Here is a 23576-nt window from a genome sequence, read left to right on the forward strand (position 1 = left end):
CATCTTGGATCTTTCAAAACTACGTATGTACGGGTTCCAATATGATGTTATGCGCGCAAATTTTCGGTGCTCACTTTTGTACTCTGATACCGACAGTCTATTGTATAAAGTTGAGACGACTGACCTCTATGCCGACTTGGCAAAGAAGAAAGAAGTTTGTACAAAATTCGATTTTTCAAACTATCCTGACAATCATCCGCTCTACTCTGATGTTAACCACAGCAGAGTTCTGAAGCTCAAGCATGAATTGGCTGGTAACTACATCTCGGAATTTACATGCTAGAAGCCCAAAATGAACTCAATAACTTCTAAAGGTAAGTATTAAATTACATATATACTTTTATTTTTCGAGAACCGATCACTTTTTTGCATAAAAAGAAATAAAAACTCACCTGATACTCGAGGTTGGTCTGCTTTTGTTTTATTCCAGGTTGTAGAAAGCTGTCGGCGAAAGGGGTAACAAAAGCTGCCCAGAAGTTGTTGACACACGAGCTGTACAAGTCTACGCTGGTTACGGCAAAACCATATCGAGCAATAAGTAATAGAATAACGTCCGAAAACCATATTCTAAAAACAGTATCCGAAAACAAGGAGTCCCTCTCAGCGTACGACAATAAACGATACACTCTCGCCGATGGTTTGAGAACACTGCCATTTGGGCATTATTCTATAAGGAACAGTTCGCAATCTACATCAGAGAGTGATACTGATTCATATAGCTGGTTCGATAATGAGAAAGAGGACAGTGAAATAAGTTGGGATTACAAATCAGTCTCAGAAGAAAGTTTAAGTAGAATTTTCAATGGTAGAGACAATGACGCTGGTGTCGACTGAGATTATCCGACATCTGCCAGCCGCAATCCTCCTCCAGCAAAAAGAATGAGAAAACATTTAAGTGATCACATGAATCAAATGCTTGATATAGCAGAAAACTGGACACCACCCGACCCGGAAATGATTGTTGCTAGAGCTACTACTGAGGAGGAAATTAGTGATTCTGATGTTGTTGATTTCGATAGGAGCAGCAGTTCTGAAGATGATCATTTTCAGTGCTCCCTCATTAACTTTGAAGCAAGTGACAGCAGTGATTAAAATTCATAGCAAAACCCAACGCATGAGCTCTTTCTCGCTTGCTAAATTAATTAAAACAAACTTACCTTAGTTTCCACTTCTACGCAATTTTGTACGTGATTTTTGGTATAACTTTAAATTTCAGAGCGTGTTTTCAAAATGTGTTCCGCAGTTTGATTTTGTGAGGTAAATTATTGTTTGTACGTTAATTTTGGTATAACTTTAAGTTTTAGAACCTGTTTTCAAAGTGCTCCGCAGTTTGGATTTTGTGAAGTAGTTAATTGTTTCAATATGTTTGGTTTACAATTGGAAATACAAAATAATAAATTGTTGTTTGATCCGTTTTCACATAAATCAGGAGCTCGGTAAGTAATCGTTTCAAATGCAAGTCTGATCGCGGTAATTCTTTCTTCTCAATTTACATGTACAATTCAAACGCAAGTTCAGTCGCGGCAATTCTTCCTTCTCAATTTACATGTAGATCAGAAGGGATATACCACTCCATTTTATCCTCATGGGATATACCACTCCATATTATCCTCATGGGATATACCACTCCATATTATCCTCATGGGATATACCACTCCATATTATCCTCATGCATTCTATACCCTATTATCCTCATGGCAGGATAACCCCCCCCCCCTATCCCAATACAGCTATATAGTACTACTAACAACTGATTGCAACTCAGACCCGGATATGAAGTCCGAGACTTATACCCAGACAATTGTCTGGCGTGGGGGTAAATCGTGCCACCTTATAAATGGTCTGGAAGAAATTATGTTGTCTCAAAGTGGTCTGCTCATAAGTCAGGGAGGTCTGGACATATGTCTGTGAGGTATGTACGCATCGAATTATTAATGGGGTGAAACGATGCCAGTAGGTCTGCCTAGTGAAACCATCAATAAGTACATGCCATAATGTAGTTCTGGGAAGCGTAAAAGGCAATTAGAGCTCAGAGCCGACGAAGAATGCACCCGAGGATGCACACAAGATGCTAAAGGACTCGAAGATTGTATTCTAACATAAGTAGACACCAATTCTGCTGCTTCGTGATGCATTTGGAGATATAAGGTTGAGAAGTTGAGTCACAAATGATACTGAGAAAACAAGAACCAAACTTTTCAAAAAGTGGAATTGAACCCCACACTTGGAATACTCAGGCACTTCACTTTTAGTGTCAGCTGTGGCGTTCAGGTTTTATTAAGCAGTGGTTTTTGTGAAATTAAGCAAGAGAAAAAAATACTAAAATGTAATTGGGCCAAAGTTGTAAAAAGCAGGCTCGTTAATGTGCGTTAGCACATGAAGTTGCGACCCGAACTGATCTACATTTTTGACTTAATTGCCAACCAAATAAAGAGATAACCAAAAATAGATTTTTGAGTTTTAAAGAATCGATTCCCACCCAAACTACTAATTGAAATACACAATGCCATGCTTCAAAACAGTGCTCACGAGATCTGCCAACAAAAAGACTCAGAGAAAAAAATAAACAAGCAAAACTAAAAAAAATAACGGTAAAACTCAAAATCTAAACGTGAAAGCACCTAGTAAACAACGTCAAAATGCAATCAGATAAAACCTTAACTGCACAAATTTTCTCTTATTAGAACTATACAGATGAAAGTACTTCTCCTTAATGAGATTAGGAAGCAAGTAAAAAGAACAAATTATGAGGCGAAATTAAAAAATCTATCAACATTTTGAAACCAAATAATTTCACGTCTTAAAAATCATTAGCTTTTAACAAAATAAATCTCGATAAATTTACTAAAAAGTAATTTACTAAAATAATTAAGTATAAACTAAAAAAGTAAAACTGATAGGACTGTCTTTGGTTAGACTTAGCCATAGGACTAAAGATGCAAAAAAAGCTCAAGAAATTACTAACAACTGCGAAAACACAACTTATTGAAGCCATTAAAATCATTAGCTATTATTTAAATATTGTTTTTTCTTTCAATAGTTATCTATACTAATTAAACCAAAATTATACTGAATGATTAATTAACTTCGCTCGGGCCTCAACTGAAAATGATGGGGATCTGTTATTACGCGAAGGTGTTTAAAAAAGAGAAAAATAATTATTGACCCCTCACAAAACAATTATGAAAACGATTATTGTCCCACAAACAAAACATCAGTTGCGACATAATATCAATAGCAAATTTAATTTTTGAATTAAAAGAGTTGGAATGGAGCTCTCTATGATGAGAATAAGTTACAAGTTGACAAAAAACACAACAAAAACAGTGCAAAAACTAAAGAAATAACAAGAAAATTGAAAACAAATAATATGATAAACTTTAAGACTATTCGGTATGAACTGGCTGCATAGAGAAATATCATTCGTTCAATCCTCATTTAGAAGTTTATGAGACCTCACAGCATTTTATTAACACAAAAAAAATTTTAAAAAAATAGCAAAACATTAAATTTTAAAAAAAATGAGACAAAAGTGTCGAAGCGACTAAAAGATGAACTTTTCCGTAAAACATTTCTATTTTCAAATTTTATCTGAACAAAAAGGAAATTCATCTTTCTTTTACTATCAACTTTCAAAACATCAACCAGTTTGAACAAACATATTAAAACCAGGAAAACACGTATTATCAACGACATTAAACTCAATAGCTGTCAACGGAAGTCAATAAAAACACTGTGGGAAAAAAAGTTTTTTGTTGTTAAACAGTCATCAATAGGACATCAAAATAAGTCTTATGACTATAAAAATAATAACAAATACAGGCAAAAAAAAGTTTGTTAAAGAAGTGGGAAAAGAAATTGTTAAAGCCCTTTAATCCACCAGCTTTTCTCTGTAAACTTTACACCTGATTCTTTTAACGTCTTCTCTGAGCCAATTGAAACTATCAATTTTAAGATAATGTGATAATATTCCAAAAGGAAACAAAATTATGAAAAAAAATAACAAAAAATTAAAATAAATGACAAATGTATGAAAGCTCGTCGCATCGAAGTCATATAGCCAATAATTGACAATAAAACAGCTAACTAGATTATTTTTGGTTGCAGTCCAAATTACGGGGGTCTTGTTGTTACTGAAAATGACTTAGATCTCGCAAAAATAAGCATAAGATTGACTAACGCTCCAAAAAATTTCGAGTCCGCTCAAAGCACTAGATATGTTTACTTGGTGCTCATTATGAAGACTATTGCTTTTGTAGTCACCATGTCTATGGCATAGGACTTCAAAAATTCAGAAAATTTCAATGAAAATTACGAGCATTCTTTAAAAGCTAATTTTTTGTTCATTGGGCATCATTGGACTGTGAATGAAGTTTGTCATTAACGGTACCTCGATATGAAAGGTATTTTTTCTCTTAGTGACTTAAAGAAACAAAAAAACATAAAAAATTTTTATAAGCTCTGGAAAAGAATTCGAATTTTTTCGTTGTAAAATTCCCCATGGGACCTGAACTAGTCTTTTTATCGCTTTTCATCGATTAGGAACATATAATTGATGCATTTTGTAGCGTGAAAGGTAATTTTGAATTAAAATTTTTATAGAAACAATGTTAATTCGAACAAAAATTACGCTAAAAGTGAACCAAATACCCCGTGTTCATATGAAACTCTAAACCTCGATAATTCCCTGAAAAAAAAACGAAATTCATATAATCTTTCTAGTTTTTGAGTTCTACGCCGGACCAGCTGTTTAATGATACCAATCACATTTCGATGAGTATATCGATCGGCCAAAATTGTCTGAACAAAAAAAACCATTTGAGTATATAGGTCCTCCCGCCACAAGTGGGATCGGAACTAAAAGTTTATCAATAAGCATTTTTATCCAAAAAATCGAAAAAATATGTGCTCTTTTGTCAGAGAACATGCACAAAGTTCTGTAAGTTCATATTTCTTCTAAGTTTGTGCCAATAACTTGCAGTGCAGTGCCAATTGGTATTTTTAAGCTTCGAAAACTTCTCCGTCAAAAGTGCAGGTTACAGGTTTTGCAGGTTGTTGAGTAAATTATAAGCGTAATATTAATATAACCCTTGTATAAAAATGGTATATTAATTCAAGGTGAACAATCATTGACTGAAAACCCCTTTTCTCTAATAACTTCTTATATTTTTAGTATTATAGTGACCAAAAATGTGCACTAAGGGTAAACGTAAATGGCTTCTAGAGTAAAAGATATTTAGCCTCTGTATAAATTTTGTGTATATGAAATCGCAGGACCATAGACAGGGTGAATTTTACTAGGGTCACCCACCACGGTGTAGTTTTTGTGGGGTGTTACCGTCTCCGCATCGTCATTATTGTTCTTTGCACAAAATTGACCTCTCAATTATTCAATCGTGAGGTATCATAACGATATCAACCTTTTTTATCTCTATGAAAATAATTTGGCCCAATTTTTCATTTCTGTGGAAAAAATTTTGCTGTGGAAAAAAGAGAATTCAGCTTAACTTAAGAACATAATTTGTCTAAACTTTATCAAGTTTCCCTACCATGTAATTAAAGTCAATGTTACTTCCCCTGACGGTAGAAGTCCCGAGTCGAGGTTTTTGGCTGAATTTTTGTAAGCACCTAGTAAACAACGTCAAAATGCAATCAGATAAAACCTTAACTGCACAAATTTTCTCTTATTAGAACTATACAGATGAAAGTACTTCTCCTTAATGAGATTAGGAAGCAAGTAAAAAGAACAAATTATGAGGCGAAATTAAAAAATCTATCAACATTTTGAAACCAAATAATTTCACGTCTTAAAAATCATTAGCTTTTAACAAAACAAATCTCGATAAATTTACTAAAAAGTAATTTACTAAAATAATTAAGTATAAATTAAAAAAGTAAAACTGATAGGACTGTCTTTGGTTAGACTTAGCCATAGGACTAAAGATGCAAAAAAAGCTCAAGAAATTACTAACAACTGCGAAAACACAACTTATTGAAGCCATTAAAATCATTAGCTATTATTTAAATATTGTTTTTTCTTTCAATAGTTATCTATACTAATTAAACCAAAATTATACTGAATGATTAATTAACTTCGCTCGGGCCTCAACTGAAAATGATGGGGATCTGTTATTACGCGAAGGTGTTTAAAAAAGAGAAAAATAATTATTGACCCCTCACAAAACAATTATGAAAACGATTATTGTCCCACAAACAAAACATCAGTTGCGACATAATATCAATAGCAAATTTAATTTTTGAATTAAAAGAGTTGGAATGGAGCTCTCTATGATGAGAATAAGTTACAAGTTGACAAAAAACACAACAAAAACAGTGCAAAAACTAAAGAAATAACAAGAAAATTGAAAACAAATAATATGATAAACTTTAAGACTATTCGGTATGAACTGGCTGCATAGAGAAATATCATTCGTTCAATCCTCATTTAGAAGTTTATGAGACCTCACAGCATTTTATTAACACAAAAAAAATTTTAAAAAAATAGCAAAACATTAAATTTTAAAAAAAATGAGACAAAAGTGTCGAAGCGACTAAAAGATGAACTTTTCCGTAAAACATTTCTATTTTCAAATTTTATCTGAACAAAAAGGAAATTCATCTTTCTTTTACTATCAACTTTCAAAACATCAACCAGTTTGAACAAACATATTAAAACCAGGAAAACACGTATTATCAACGACATTAAACTCAATAGCTGTCAACGGAAGTCAATAAAAACACTGTGGGAAAAAAAGTTTTTTGTTGTTAAACAGTCATCATTAGGACATCAAAATAAGTCTTATGACTATAAAAATAATAACAAATACAGGCAAAAAAAAGTTTGTTAAAGAAGTGGGAAAAGAAATTGTTAAAGCCCTTTAATCCACAAGCTTTTCTCTGTAAACTTTACACCTGATTCTTTTAACGTCTTCTCTGAGCCAATTGAAACTATCAATTTTAAGATAATGTGATAATATTCCAAAAGGAAACAAAATTATGAAAAAAAATAACAAAAAATTAAAATAAATGACAAATGTATGAAAGCTCGTCGCATCGAAGTCATCTAGCCAATAATTGACAATAAAACAGCTAACCAGATTATTTTTGGTTGCAGTCCAAATTACGGGGGTCTTGTTGTTACTGAAAATGACTTAGATCTCGCAAAAATAAGCATAAGATTGACTAACGCTCCAAAAAATTTCGAGTCCGCTCAAAGCACTAGATATGTTTACTTGGTGCTCATTATGAAGACTATTGCTTTTGTAGTCACCATGTCTATGGCATAGGACTTCAAAAATTCAGAAAATTTCAATGAAAATTACGAGCATTCTTTAAAAGCTAATTTTTTGTTCATTGGGCATCATTGGACTGTGAATGAAGTTTGTCATTAACGGTACCTCGATATGAAAGGTATTTTTTCTCTTAGTGACTTAAAGAAACAAAAAAACATAAAAAATTTTTATAAGCTCTGGAAAAGAATTCGAATTTTTTCGTTGTAAAATTCCCCATGGGACCTGAACTAGTCTTTTTATCGCTTTTCATCTATTAGGAACATATAATTGATGCATTTTGTAGCGTGAAAGGTAATTTTGAATTAAAATTTTTATAGAAACAATGTTAATTCGAACAAAAATTACGCTAAAAGTGAACCAAATACCCCGTGTTCATATGAAACTCTAAACCTCGATAATTCCCTGAAAAAAAAACGAAATTCATATAATCTTTTTAGTTTTTGAGTTCTACGCCGGACCAGCTGTTTAATGATACCAATCACATTTCGATGAGTATATCGATCGGCCAAAATTGTCTGAACAAAAAAAACCATTTGAGTATATAGGTCCTCCCGCCACAAGTGGGGTCGGAACAAAAAGTTTATCAATCAGCATTTTTATCCAAAAAATCGAAAAAATATGTGCTCTTTTGTCAGAGAACATGCACAAAGTTCTGTAAGTTCATATTTCTTCTAAGTTTGTGCCAATAACTTGCAGTGCAGTGCCAATTGGTATTTTTAAGCTTCGAAAACTTCTCCGTCAAAAGTGCAGGTTACAAGTTTTGCAGGTTGTTGAGTAAAATATAAGCGTAATAATAATATAACCCTTGTATAAAAATGGTATATTAATTCAAGGTGAACAATCATTGACTGAAAACCCCTTTTCTCTAATAACTTCTTATATTTTTAGTATTATAGTGACCAAAAATTTGCACTAAGGGTAAACGTAAATGGCTTCTAGAGTAAAAGATATTTAGCCTCTGTATAAATTTTGTATATATGAAATCGCAGGACCATAGACAGGGTGAATTTTACTAGGGTCACCCACCACGGTGTAGTTTTTGTGGGGTGTTACCGTCTCCGCATCGTCATTATTGTTCTTTGCACAAAATTGACCTCTCAATTATTCAATCGTGAGGTATCATAACGATATCAACCTTTTTTATCTCTATGAAAATAATTTGGCCCAATTTTTCATTTCTGTGGAAAAAATTTTGCCTGACCGTTTTTTTTTGCGTAAAGAGAATTCAGCTTAACTTAAGAACATAATTTGTCTAAACTTTATCAAGTTTCCCTACCATGTAATTAAAGTCAATGTTACTTCCCCTGACGGTAGAAGTCCCGAGTCGAGGTTTTTGGCAGAATTTTTGTAAGAAATGCGGTGAAAGGGGTGAGTTGTTGTTCTAAGAAATGCGGTGATTCCGGTAAGTGCGGTGAAAAAAAATTTTCATTTTCTAACAAAAATTCACCGCGAAATTTAAGGAAACTCCCAGGTCTTTTAATAAAGTCCTGGTCTCGACTACGGTGGACTCACTTGCAATCATGGTTGTGAATGCATTGCCTCCAAGAGAGTCTCTGAGTAAGAAAGTGAGCACACTCTCTCTGTAGGGCACATGGATATTCTGCTGATTTATATCCCCCTTGTTGTTCTTGGTGGATGCTGATGTGTTTGGCCTGCTTCCAGACTGCTGCTGGCTGCTCATCTCCGCTAAAGCAACATTCTGATGTTGAGATCAAATAATTAACAAGAAGGTTCGGTATTGTGCGTTGCCACTTAATGTTCCGACCCTATTCATCTACACTCTGGGCTTAAATGTCTGCCAAATCCAGCAGAGATTTAAATGTCTGCCAAATCCAGCAGAGATTGGGAAACGGTCAAAGTAATAAAAGTTAAGTCATGCCTTGTAATTTAAAACTTGATGTATTCACAAATTAGGACAGACATATACTCCAGTGAGGATAAAACCACTCTGGTTTTTTCTTTCACTATAATGAACAAAAGTAAAACCGAGTCCCACATATCAAAATTAATTGAATAATTAAAAATCAACAATAAAAAGAATTCTTCAGATTCTAAGTTCCATTTTTATTCAATACTCCATTCAAATTTCAAAAAAAAAATTCAACGTTCTCAATGCTAAAGTGTGTATTGGGGAGCAATATCAGCTATGCATCCGCTCAGCAAAATCAAATCACTAAGCTTTAGAAATCCGATGAGACCTGTTATTAATGAGAATAAGAGAAAAGGAGAAAAACCAGCAAAAAACATAATGCTATAAAATTTTTAAAAAAACTCTTCTTCTGTTGTGAAAAAAACTGAATCGGAGTCAAAACATTTTGATGAAGACTAAAACCACTGATCAAATTCACCTGTTTTTACTAGAAAGCTGCTGGTAGATGTCACAAATGACACTATTACACAGGTCGAAAGAAAAATAATTAATAATTGCAAAGACAAACAAACTCTTTAAATAGAAACTCCTTGATGATGGCTCCTTAGAAAACCCAACAATTAGTTCAAAATTGTTTAAAAATAATACCACTTAAATAACATAAAAATTAAGAAATAGGCAAAAAATACAATGTGCTGAAGCCGCAAAAACAATAAATCATTGACTGAAAACATTGCGTGTATTCGTTTATGCTTCTAAAAAAATCTCAATGGTACATGTCAATGATAAGACTGATACTAAGAAAACAAAAACAAAGAACATAGGCAAAACACAAAAATTTACTCAAAGTTCACAAAATTTTATAATGACGAAGGCGTATAGAGAAAGACTTTTTTAGATAAAAACGCTTGAAAAAGACACTAATGCCTCCTCGAGGAGACTAACTGTCATTTCATTAATCATCCTTAATGATCAGAACAAAAAACATCAAGCTGAAACCACAAATCGCCCAAAATTTGTAATACTCTGATGTCAGGATAATATAAACGTTCACGCTGTGCAAAGACAAAGTTACATAGGTTCAATCATGCTCTTGTAAACTGTAGTTACGGCCTTTTCATATGGAAATCCAGCGTCAAGTTGACGGGAATTACGAGTAAAACAGCAAAAGTCAAAAATGTGTTCGCGAATTATAATGCGAGTCGAAGCCATAAAAGTCATCCGAAAAAAAATTTCCCTGAAATTCGAAAAACTGTTCAAACATTAGTTTCTCCCTGCATTTCGAAAGAAATTTGGAAAAATGATACGATTGGAGCTTGCTCATTTTTTGTTGCTTTAATTGTTCCAATCTTACCAAAAACACTGCATCAAATTGATTTCTAATGGACTCTGAAAAGTTGAAAGAGATAACATGATCTCAAAAAAGATGCCTCCCCAATAAAATCCAAGTTTTATTGTAAAACAAAATTTCGACTTTTTTAGCCTTATTTGGTTGCACGATTAATAACAAAACCCACTTGATGTTAATTTTAACGTAACTGAACAATATCTGATATTGGTCAAAAAATGTCCTAAATGTGAAAATACTGTAAAAAGCCGAATGTTCACGAAAAATTTGGATAATTCCTCGAAATAGACTGAATTTAAAATTTATTTTTAATATACTTTTGAACGCTCGATGGGCTTTCTAATGATGCCTTTATTGTCAGTCAAGGTCGAATATATCGTTGGAACAAAGTTCATTGAACAAAGAAACAGTTGAGCATATAGTAGGGTCGGAATAATGATAGTTTCAATTCCACGTAGCTGAATGGTGTAAACTATTGAGTGTCTTAACAGGTTTTTTTCTACGCCCACAATCACGTCCCACCTCCCAGCTTAGTGGGAATGTACCTTTTATGCCCCCAAGTGCATGTGATAATTTTTATATAACGCGCTATATATATATATGTATATTATATATTGTGTATATATATATATATATATATATGAACAAAGAAATTTTAATTGGGGATTAAAAAACAGAATAGATCAGGGCTTCTCACCGCATACACCATTAAGCAAAGCGTTGATTTTATCCAGACAACAGTTGCATTTGCGTATCAATATACAAATAGATTAGTGAAAAACACACCCCTTGAGTACTTAGGATAGGTTCCACAATACCTTAAGTGAGTAGTTTATCAACTAAAGCATGTGGGATTATTTGCGTTATCTGACACGGATATATACAGTGCTGTGCCCTGGAACTTCCTGTTAATTAAAGCACTTTTTGTTCAACCAGATTGTGAAAACTTACCGAGTGAATCGATGACATTTCCCAAAGAGACAAGAGATTTGTTGATGTTGATTCCCTCTTTGAACCTCTCTCTATTGTAGTCTGACGCAGGGTCTGCTCGCTCCCTAAGAGAAAGGATTGAAAGTCAGGTACATGATTCACGCTGTCAGTTTCGAGGGTTCAATTGAGAACGCTCACAAATTATTTTTAGATTGATTTAATTTTTGTCACTCGTTAAAAAACTATTATGTATGGCCGAACAACAATGATCAATTTATGAGTCTCAAAACTAATGCGTTTTCGACTAGAACTATTTTTTATTGATTAAGACTCATGGTCGGAGTTGCAAATGGTAACAGATATATGCTAACGGAGAGCTTCCTATTCCAGTTTAACTTACGATCCGGCGAGGTCGACCAGATTGATTTTGGACACTCTCTCATTCGGAATGCCATCTTCACTCATCTCCGCCTAAACCAATCGCGTCATCAAAGTGAATCACAGTGACGAGTTTAAGACGTCCCAATTTTACTCAACAAATTGTGCTCAATTTCCATCATTCTTTTACTATGTCTTTTCTTGTTTTAATCTAAAGCGAGATACCTTGAGACCAAAGTCAGGCCTTCAGAAACTTACTTGGACAAAATGAATGGTAAAGATGGCGTGTGATCTGGAACTCTGTTCGTGCACGTGAGTTGCTCCCGACACTCTAAAACCGACCAAACAACATTAGAAAGAACTTTTTAAAACGTCCTCCGTCTTCTAGATAATTCAGTATTGTAGTTTCTTTTCATAGTGCAAAATTCTTAGTAATCATTCTAGGTAATGATTGATTCCGGGTATTCATAATGGGTAATATATGATCTGCTTTGAATAATCGTTGACAAGATGGAGAAGAATCCGTGTCATCTTACTGGGTCATAAATTATTTATGCGAACGCTCATTAGTCACATTAGGAATGTAAGAAAATTTTGAAAAATTTGAATGTCTAAGGAGACAACACGCCGTTAAAGAATAAATATTGACTCAACAAACGGTTTCAAAAGAAAACGAAAACTTTGAATCTATTAGACAATAGTAATGACTTTCATAACATTATCCATGTTGTGGTCCCACAATATAGCCACATCTGACCACCTTTGATCGCACGGCGGATTGCGATCAAAATTGAAGTGTCTGAATCTCCGTTCAAAAGGCTAAAGTCTGGTCAATGGTCTAAATCGAGTCTGATCAGACGCAGCTTGACTGCAAGAAAGTCTGATCGGGAAAAAACTTGAGCCCATGAAAGTCTGGACAATGGTATGCGTTGAGTCTGATCAGATATTGCTTTGGTCTGAGATGGTCGATCGGATCAGAGACTAAGTGAGTCCCATCAGAAACCGTTTCAAGCGCAAAAGTAACAGATCGCGCTGAAATTTTAGACATGAAAAACAGGAAAATCAGTAGAAAAACTTGTGAGTTTAAATGCAGATTTTTAAGTAAATATTTACAGTTTCAAGCCTTAAAATAAACAATTTAAACTAATTGAACGAATATTTCTTTAAAAAATCTATTATTTTTTCTCGAAAATTTGCTTTAAAACTTTTCTACCCGTCTCTCTGTTTTCTGCTGGTTAAAAACTATCGTACAAACCTTCTTTTGTCTGTATTAATTGAAGACTTCAGGCAATTTAGAGCTCTCAAAATGGCAACAATCACATTTGAAAAAACAAAATTCAAAGCAGATCAATGTATTCCTTTCTAAATTCTAGAGTTGTTTTTTTTAAATCTTGTCATTTTTTAAAACTAACCAGCTGAGTGTTTTAAGGAAATTGGTTTCATGAAATGAACATAAAATCAACCAAATTCATTCAAAAAATATCGAATCAGATAGTTCGAACTAATCTCCTCTAGTATCATGAAAAACAAACAAAAGAATGTGAGAGAGGGGATGCGTTGCCATGTTGAAGTTTAAGAACAGCGTTCAGTTGTCTTTTACACGTAAGCACAATTAAATACAGAATGCAAAAACAGTCAGAAAAAAAATTCCAACAATTAATTAAGATCGAAAATTTTCAATATCTTCAAAACCAAAATGGTGTTCATTAAATCTTGCTGTTAATAAATCTGCGAGATTCTAAATAAAAACATTCAGATTTTACAATTACCGATATACTCGCCCCAGAAGTTGACACTTAACTCTCCAGAAAAAACCTACAAGGACATAAATGAATGGCGACTAGCATTGTGCAAAAATCAGATGCCAAAATAAAAATTTAAAAATGTTCTTTTTGGCGGAGAGCTCCGAATGTGCTTTTCTGTGTGCAACTGTGTATATTTTTGTTTGTGTGGGTGTGTTTCTGTGTGTCTGCGCGCGCTTGTGTGAACGAATGTACGAGCGTGCAATTTTGTAATGTGTGTGGTTTGTGTGTCTGACAGAGAGAGCGGACAAGAGAGATTTTTTGTGAAAGAGATAGTTCCTCCAAATTTTAGACAAAAACAGTAGCAGAGTGCAAAAATTGAAAAAAACCAAGACAAATTAGAGTGATTACTTTTTATTAGCTACCAAACAAATTATCACAGCCAAATTTTATTTAAATTACCGTAATTTTTATCAATGTTTTTTATAAGGACTGATAATTATTATAATTGACAAAACAATAGAATTACAAGGGAATTTTTGAGTCCTTTTAAATGCACTTTCGCAATTTGAATGATTTCTCCGCAAGCCACATTGAAAAACAGTATTTTTATAGCTGCTCATGTTAAAATTTATAGTCAGTAACCAAACCTAAATATTTGACATGCTGCTTTTTATGTCAATATGACTATTCAACGGGAGGTCAGGTTTTGCATCATTCGCTTTTCCAATGTTAAAAGTGGCTGTTTAAAAGTTTTTAACAGCTCTATTTTCTGCTTTAGTTTTTTCATTTAAACATTTTACCAAATCAAAACTAGATATAGCTTTTAGAAAGTATAGCAAATCTCAAAACTTGAGACTTGAAGTCAGCACAGTCTGATAATAGGGATGTTTTAAAACGTTTTTTTTTTCTATTTGTATTTAGACTTTCACGTCTTCAAAAGGGGTGGGGTAAGATTTGCAATGTCGTGGCAAAGACTTGTACAAAACTGACCAGCGTAAAAGGAGGCAAGTTTGATATCAGATAAGGACAGAGGGTCTATTCCATTTCAGAAATCACTTTTCTCTCAGTCCGCTGGCTATTATTGATTTGATATTGAATAGCAGACTTCATTATGAAGGGACTCATAGCCTCGCAAAGCAAGCGTTTACGTGACTCCGCTTGAAATCAGAGAGCTTCTGACGTTTAATGAGAACCTCTCAGCAGTTCGAAATGTTACGCCAGAATTTCGAAGTAACTTATATGCAAAGTCACGTAAACTTGCACATTAGTGTTTCAATTCAGTTTTCCGTATAGTAGGTAGACTATAGACTGACCAAGGCTTCAATCATGCAAAAGAATTGACCATGGTAGTCAGGGCTTTTATTTAGGCCCAGAATTTGTGCAATTAGTAGGTGAGGTAACAGAGTGTGAGAACCTGACTGCATTTCCCTTTTTGAGGAATTCTTCGACTGCATCGTAGTCATTGACAATGTGTCTGGACAGACCCTCTACAATCACGCCCTCTTTCGGGTGCTCCCTGACTCTCAGTGCCTGCTTTGCTGCTGCTGAGGCACGGCTACGTGTTCCTAAGTATAAGCGACACGCTTCAAAATACAAAAAATGTTAATATACAGTACTAAACTATAACTTCTAAGTTATATTTGTTCCGAGCCTCTTGAAGGGCGAGAGGAACTATATACTCAAATGGGTTTTTTTTGTTCAGACAATTTTGGCCGATCCATATATTAACCGTAGAGAGTTGTGAGTGGTATCATTAAAAAGTCCGTCCAGCGTAGCATATGGAATTAAAAAGATTTTTTATGATTTTCGTTTTCTAACGCGATTATCGTGGTTAAAAGTTTTGGGAAAATTAGACCGATTTGTCAATATTAGACCGATTTTTGTTCACATTTAACGTAATTTTAGCAAAAAAATTCTCAATTTTGATAAAATATGAAAAAATGTTAACAATAGTACTGTTGATTTTATTTTGAGGGTCAACAAAATTTTGATTAAATTTTTTTGGCTAAAATTTTGGGTAAAAATTTCAAAATTCAAAATTTTTCAACAAAAACTGCCCGGAGTATTCTACTTCAGTCCACTTTGATAAATTTTGCTGGAAGTACACACCCAAAAACAACTAGCTTAATACTTATTAATTCGAAAAAAATGCTAATTCTACTTTCATTTCCTTTGAGAGTAGTCTGGAATTAAAATTCTGCCGGTTTTTGGTAACTTTACTCTATGATTATCAAAAACGAGGCAACTGTTTTTGATCTTTCAACTAACAAATTATCACGATCTATTACATTCGAAACAATTGAGTGTTCCTAATGGACAAACAGCAATAGCAGGGCTGGCTTCGGTCAAATATTGGACTTTTACAATCGAAATACATTCGGATTGTAATCAGTCGGCCTTTAAAAAAATTTATGTTAATTAAAGAACATAACAATTCAAATCAAAGCCCACTGTTGATAGGTTCAATTGGCTTGCTAAGCAGTTCCAAATTTAGGTATCTTGTTTCTTTACTGAAAAAGCTATGGTTGCTTTGGCTTTTAAGAATGTTTGTTTTTTGAATAAACAATGGCTTATTGAAATTTGCCACAATTTTTCTTTTAATTTGGTCAACTTGTTGCTTAGTGTCGGCAGAGAAAGAAGGTTTTTTCTTCATCTTCTGTCCACTCACTCTAAATGTAAATTTTTTTGCTTTATTATGCGTTAAGTTATGGTTTTCTGTCTTTGATACAACTAGTTCTTAAAAATTTCGCTTTTTAGGCATTGGTCCATTTTTCACGTTTTTTTATTCGTTTTGTCACATTATCACATTATTGACAGTTCACATATTACTTTATTGGCGTTCAAAAAAAGCACAATAGGGCATATGAAAGTCTCTAAAGGCATGGATTATGGTTTTATCGGCTTCGACTACCCTTTCTCGAAGAATTAATTTGATTTTCTTAATTGTCTTCAATTCTCGCATTTATTTTGTCTTTTTGGGTCGCATGAAATTTCCTGGATAATGACAGGTCTTATGGGCTTTTATGGAGGAGTAAATGAGCCTATTTTTTGTTTTAGTTGATGGCTCGTGGCCTTCTTGACTTTAAAAACGATTGTTTTAAAAAATGAAAAAAAAACACTTTCTAATTGCGATTTTGTTATTTTTGTCCATTTGTTACCTGGTCTCGTTAAATACAGGTCACCTATAGCGTAATTGTTGTCGAACGATGACGCAAGTTTATAAAATTTAATGTTTTTATAGAATTCATTATGAATTTACTGGCTTCCACACGGGTTTTTCGCAAAAAAAGTAAACTAATTTTTGATTTTTTGTCTATATTTGACGTTTTTTTGTAGACGTAAAGCATATTCTGCATAATTACTGGTCTCAAGCGCTTCTTTTGACGAAATTGATAAATTTTACGAAAATATGTGAAAATTGTTAACAATAGTACTGTTGATTTTTTTAAAAGACAAAAAAGTATTGTTGACTGTTTTGATTTGATTTTTTTGGCTCAAGTTTTGGCTAAACATTTCAAAACTTCTGAACATTTTCTTTTGCTCGAAAATTGGCGAAAATACACACTCAAAATCAACTGACAGAATCTTTGTAAACTGCAAAGGGAGCTAGTCCTATTTTCACTTTCATTGAGAGTAGTCTGGAATTATATTTTTAGCGTTTTTTACTCTGTGATTATCAAAAACGCAGCATTTATTTTGATCTTTTGACCAACAAATAATCTAAACATATAATATTCGAAACAAGAGATTGTTCTTATTGGATGAGCAGCAATAACAGGGCTGGTTTTGATTCAATCTTAGACAGTTACAATGCAAAAAAAAATTCGGATTGTAATTCGGATCATTTTTATGTTATTTAAAAACAGAACAATTCAAATGAATGCTCAATCTCGATAGGCTTCCTAAACAATTATAAAATATTGTGTCTAGCTTCTTCACTCAAAAGATTACGGTTGCTTTGACTTTCAAAAAACCTTTGGTTTTTAAAAGTGTAATGGTTTATTAAAATTTGCGACCAGTTTTCTCATTGTTTGGTCAACTTGAAGCTTAGTGTCTGCAAAGAAAGAGTGCATCTTTTTTCTCTGCTTTCCGCTAAGCTAAAATACAATTCTTTTTGTGATTTTACCCGTTAAGTTATGGTTTTCCGGCTTTGATAGTACTAGATTTCAAATTTTTTTGATTTTTTTTCTTTAGGCATAGTCCCATTTTTTGCATTTCTTCTCGTTTTTCACATTATCACACTATTGACTGTTCACATTTTTTTGATGGTCACATTAAGGAACAATTGAACACAGAAAAATCTTTTTAGGCTTAGATTATTGTTATAACGGCTTCGAAACTCCTTTCTTGAAGAGTTTATTTGAATTTTTACATTTGTTTTTAACTGTGGTTTTTAATTTGTCATAATAGTTGAATGATATTTGTTGGATAATTACAGGTTTCATTGGTTCTCTATAGAGGAAAAAAAGGCGCCATTATTCTAATTCGAGTAGACAGCTGATGGCTTCATGACTTAGAAAGCAATTGTTTTCAAGAATAAAAAAAATTAACTTCGCATTTTAAATTTTTTTTTGTATATGTTACCTAGTCTCGATAATTACAAGTCCCATATGACATTAGTGTTTCCATGAGTAGTGTACAAAATGCAAAATTTTGAAAGAATTCGTAATGAAATTACTGGCTACAACACGGGTTCTTTTTAAGAAAAGAATGTAATAGTTTTTGATTTTGTCTATATTCGATGTCCTTTTTGTGGACGTAAAACAAATTCGTAATAATTACAGATCTCAAGCTGTTTTTGAACAAAAAGACAAACCTATTTAATCAATTTATTTTTTAGCTACTGGCTTTTCTGACTTTCAAAATCATTCGTTTCGAAAAATAGGAAAGTTTTTCTTATTTTTGCCCCTTTGTTCTCTGTTTTTGTCTACTGGATACATATTATCAATAATGAGAGGTTGCAGACTAAATTATTGGAGTTTGAGAAAGGCTCAATTGAGCATATTTTGATGGGCAAAATATGGGTTTACAGCTTCGGAAGCGTTTTCTCGCAATTTTTGATTGAATTTTTGTTTTTGTCTCCATTTATTCTTTTTGTAACAGCATACAAATTGAATAATGACAGTCCAAATGACTTCCTATAGAAAAATGTGTGATCATTAACATGTTGGATGTTTTCATTTGCGATCTAATGGTTTTCATGTCTTTGAGATAATTGTTTTTCAAAATTACAAAAGTATTACTGCCTCTATTTTGAGGGGCAAAATTTGGCTTTACGCCTTAGGAAGCGTTTTCTCGCAAGTTTTAATTAAAATTTTGTTTGTTATCTGGATATTTTGTTCTTTTGTAACCTAATAGAAAGGAATAAGTAGGAAACCTAATGCCCTCCTATAGAGGCGCATGTGATCATAACCATATTTGATGTTTTCAATTGCTATCTAATGGTTTTCATTACTCTGAAATTATTTGTTTTTAAAAAGATGAGCCAATGTTTTCAATTTTTTTTTGTTTGTTCTTGTCTAATTGTTACCAAGCCCTATTATGGAGTGGTCCCATATTTTTTCTTGTGAATTACAGGTTGATTTGATAATTTTCAAATTTATCTGACGCTATTTTGACCTTAATAAACTCTTTTTTAAAAAAAAGGCGGACATAAATTTTAGATATGTTTAATGTTTGTTGTTTTTGTTGATTTTGTCGATCGTCTTGACTTTCCTTCCTAATAATGGCTGATCTCAACAATCTAATGCAACCTTTTTTTACTCCACTGATTCATTTGCTTTGGAGGCGATCTTTTTGTTCAAACATTGTTTTTGAAAATTAGTTGAAAAAAAACTGAAATATTATCAGTTGTTCATTTGGTAGACATTTATGCCAAAAATTTGGATGAGCGGGGTCGGAACTTTATGTGCGAACGTACATTACCGAGCCTTCTTGTTTAAATATGGCATCGATCAGTTGAAGTGACAATATGTTATAGTATTACTGCAAATTAAACAGTGCAATTTTAATAGTTGATGAGCATGTAACCATTTACCTTTTTAGTGAAATTCTGATTGGAACTAAAAAAATTATTGATGAATCCTATACATTTCTTTTCTAGCCTTGAAACTTGTTTTTTCATAAAAATTTCAAGAAAGTTATTTAGTTGAGCTGTTATACTTTAAACATGCCTTCACTCTGAACAGCTTCGATAAACTGCTGCTCAAAGAAGAAACATTAATGCTTATCAAACTAAGCTCTTCCAGGCTTCTTTTCAGTGCGATGCTACCGAATAAATACAAAATTGCGCTTTAATTTAACGTAACAAGAATGAATTAAATTTTTTATCTTGCCCAGAAGTTTTATTGCTCCAACATACACGTAATAAGTCTTCTAAACGGAATGTGAAATATTAAATTTGACTTTAATAGCTCAGTGTAACAGAGAGGGAAAAGTGCTCTCGTAGTGAGGACTAGTTGGCTCAGTGCATAGATCTAAATTCAATAATAAAATCGCTCCAAAATATAAATTTCAACATCATTGAGGATTGAGACATGTTTAAACAGCGCAGTTCACTCGGTGACACCCACTTATAACTTCATAAACATTTTTTGCAAGTTTGTGTACTTGTTTTTGTCACTGACTTCTGTTAATCATGTTTAAGGATTAGCCTCTGTAAATGAGAGTGTAAATTAGTAAACGCCGTCAAATTTAATTCAAATTTGCTAAAATTCAGTTAAAATTTGCTCAAAATTGGTAGAAAAACAGTGATAAAACTTTATTACTTAATCCGCAGTTAATGTTTGTATTTTTCATAGCTTCATGGGGTGAAAGCAGAATCAATATTTTGTCAGTGTTTTTTCTAGGCTACGGAAAAGTGCTAACGAACAATGTGTCTTTCTAAACCCCAATTGGTAATCCGAGGGCTTTGTGCAATAACTCACCATTAACCACAGAATCGGTATTATTGAAACATATTGAAAATAAAAGAACGAGTTTTATATTTCGATGTTTAGGGAAGGCACTTCATGGAAATGGAGAATCAGTCTCATTATTCTACTCATTTTATCTTCACGAACTGTATCTTCAAGTGAATTGGTGTACGACAGTTTTCATGAGGTGCCATTATTCGTGTTAAACAATAGAATATCGGGAAAGCCTTTTAATTTCATTCCAATTTCTTTTTCCCGTGTATTAAATATTTGTTTTGTCTTAATAGTTAAGGCTTCTATCATGATCCAATGTGGAGATGTAGAAGAAAACCCAGGGCCAGTTCTGAAATATGCTGAGTGCGTTAAAACAGTTGGCGCGTCTTTTAAAAATATTGTAAAGATTTTCTCCCTCAATTGTAGAAGTATTGTTGGTCAGAACTCCACATTAAAGCAATTAATGGATGATTTGGGAAAAAACACAATTTTTGGCTTTACAGAAACATGGCTCAAAATGAATGACGATATCCGTTTTTGGGAAGTACGCAGTGAAAATTTCCAATGTTTCAGAAAAGATAGGAATCTTTCATTACATGACAAAACAAGTGGAGGTGGTCTGCTGCTCTATATACCTAGATCTTTCAAACCTAAAGAACGTTCAGATCTTAAAACCATCTCGGAATCGCGTTTCGAAAGCATCTGGGTAGAATGTGAGTTCATTAAAAAAAAAGTATTTGATAAATATCTCGTACTGCCCGACCAAACACCTTTCTGAAATGTTTCTGTCAGAACTGGCGCTGGAAATTGACTGTGCTGCAGCTGAGAACAAACGAATAATTTTGATGGGCGATTACAATATTGATTTTTTTCAAAAGAACGAAAAACGAAAATTAGAAACGCTATTTATTCCGTACGGGTTGGTGTCATGTAACACAAAAATAGGGACAAGACAGAGTATCAATAAGACTGCATTGATTGATTATATCATCACAGAAAACTTCAAAAAATGTTTTGTTACAGAGAGCATCTTGAATAGTGATCACTATGGAACAGTTGTTATATTAGAAGAAAAAATGATGATGAAACAAATGCCAATCAAAAAAACTTTCTTCGACAAAAAGAACTATTCTAAAGAAAAATTCCAGGAATATATTCGGAGTTCAGATTGGAGTTCTTTCTGGATGTCACAAAATGCTAACGAAATGATGTTCCAATTTTGTATCATAGTCGAGCAAGCAATAAGTATGCATGCACCATTGAAATCTTGTTTTGTGAGGAATGATAAACCGAAAATTTTCCTGAATAGAAATAAATTCATATCTGGAAAAAGTTTCAAATCAGAAAAAGAAGCTTCCTTATTAAAACACTTTGTTTCTCTGAACACAGAAAAAAGTCGCTGGAAATTTATACAAGAAGTTAGGAACAAAGAAAAACAACGAATTGTAATAGATACTCTGCGTAACAGTTTCGGTGAGCTTATTACGAACGGAAAAGACATCGCAAACCTTTTGAACTTCAAGTTTTCAGTTTTGGGGGAGTACTTTGGCGAAAGAAAAAAAATTTGATGAAACATTGTTCTCAGCTGATACGGGAAATGCAAATAAATTTTTTTTTCAAATATGTTACTTGTAAAGAAGTCCATGATTTAATAAAATGTTTGAATGTGAACAAACCTTTGGGTCCTTCAAAAATTCCCGCATGGGCGTTGAAAGATGCCCAATCGGTCCTTGCGGAGCCTCTCTGTTTTCTGATAAACGAGTTTATTTCTGAGTCTTCTTTTCCGACTGACCTCAAAAAAGCTTTGGTCTCACCTCTTTATAAAAAAGGAAACACAGAAGATCCCACTAACTATCGTCCAATATCGGTAACCGGCGCATTGGCAAAAATTTTTGAACAAGTTATAAGGAACCAAATTAATGACTATTTGATCTCAAATAACTTGCTGTCACCTAAACAATTTGGATATAGGAAAAAAGTGTCCACAACAGATGCCATACTACAATGTACGGAATATGTACGAACCGAAATGGATAAAAAGAATACTGTTTGTGGAGCATTCCTCGATCTCTCAAAAGCATTTGACTCAATCTCACACGAAATACTAATAGAAAAATTGAAATGTTTAGGATTCGACGGAACATCTACACAATTGATTAGATCATATTTGAAAGACAGAACTCAAAAAGTAGTTTTCTCGGGAAATGAGTCCGACTGGATTTTACTTAACAGAGGAGTGCCGCAAGGGACAGTATTAGGACCAATATTGTTCAACATTTATGTGAATGATCTTCATAGAGCTATTGATAATAACAATTGTCAAGTAATCCAGTACGCCGATGACACTTTCCTCTATTCTTCTCATACTAATGAAAATATAGCCAGAAGTTATTTGGAAAAAAATATTGAAAAACTATGTTATTACTTCCAATCACATCAATTAATGATGAACAATAAGAAGACAGAATATATCGTGTTTGCTCCATCAAAAAAAGCACGAACTCCGTCTTATCTAAATGTTAACAATGTGAACATAGAAGAAACTTCGTCGGTAAAATATCTAGGAATAATATTAGACAACAAATTAAATTTTAAAGAAGAGATCAAAAGAATACTCTCCAGAATGGCGTGCAGCATCAAAATCTTGAAAGATATAAGGAACTGTTTTCCTATAAAAACTAGAGTAACACTATTGAACGCTCTTGTTTTAAGTCACATTCAATACTCATCTCTTATGCTCGTTGGTATCAGAAAAAATCTCATGATAACATTAGAAAAACAACTTAATTGGGGAATAAAAGTGTGTTTCAAAAGAAAAAAGTATGATCGCTCGACTGATTTAAAAATAAAAAACAGAATCATGCCTGTTGAATTCCTACTCAAATATCGATGTATGGTTTTTTTCTTGAAATATATTAGGAAACAATTGCCAGCTTTTAGTAACAACAATTTATTGCAAACTTCTAATTGTAACCAGAATGCGAGAACGGGAAAAATTTATCCGGCTGTGAAAAGTAATTCGGAATTCCTCGATAAATCATTGATGCTGCAAGCCATGAAATTGTACAACGAAGTTCCATATGAACAAAGACAAAAACTCGATAA

At 33.2% G+C, this 23576-nt stretch overlaps 1 protein-coding gene across 1 annotated transcript in view; it reads right to left on the bottom strand.

Annotated features, from left to right (window-relative positions):
- Positions 1-23576, bottom strand: part of LOC142341509 (uncharacterized) — a 93266-nt gene that overhangs the window by 59956 nt on the left and 9734 nt on the right. Inside the window, exons 6-10 of the mRNA XM_075392496.1 lie at positions 14978-15128; positions 12077-12149; positions 11841-11911; positions 11462-11565; positions 8805-8978 (exon numbers count right to left, since the gene is read on the bottom strand). Coding sequence (XP_075248611.1) covers positions 8805-8978; positions 11462-11565; positions 11841-11911; positions 12077-12149; positions 14978-15128 — 573 coding nt within the window. The remainder of the gene's footprint in view (positions 1-8804; positions 8979-11461; positions 11566-11840; positions 11912-12076; positions 12150-14977; positions 15129-23576) is intronic.

This window comes from Convolutriloba macropyga, chromosome 1 (genome assembly GCF_964194025.1).
Source record: "Convolutriloba macropyga chromosome 1, txConMacr16.3, whole genome shotgun sequence".
Lineage (NCBI taxonomy): Eukaryota > Metazoa > Xenacoelomorpha > Acoela > Convolutidae > Convolutriloba > Convolutriloba macropyga.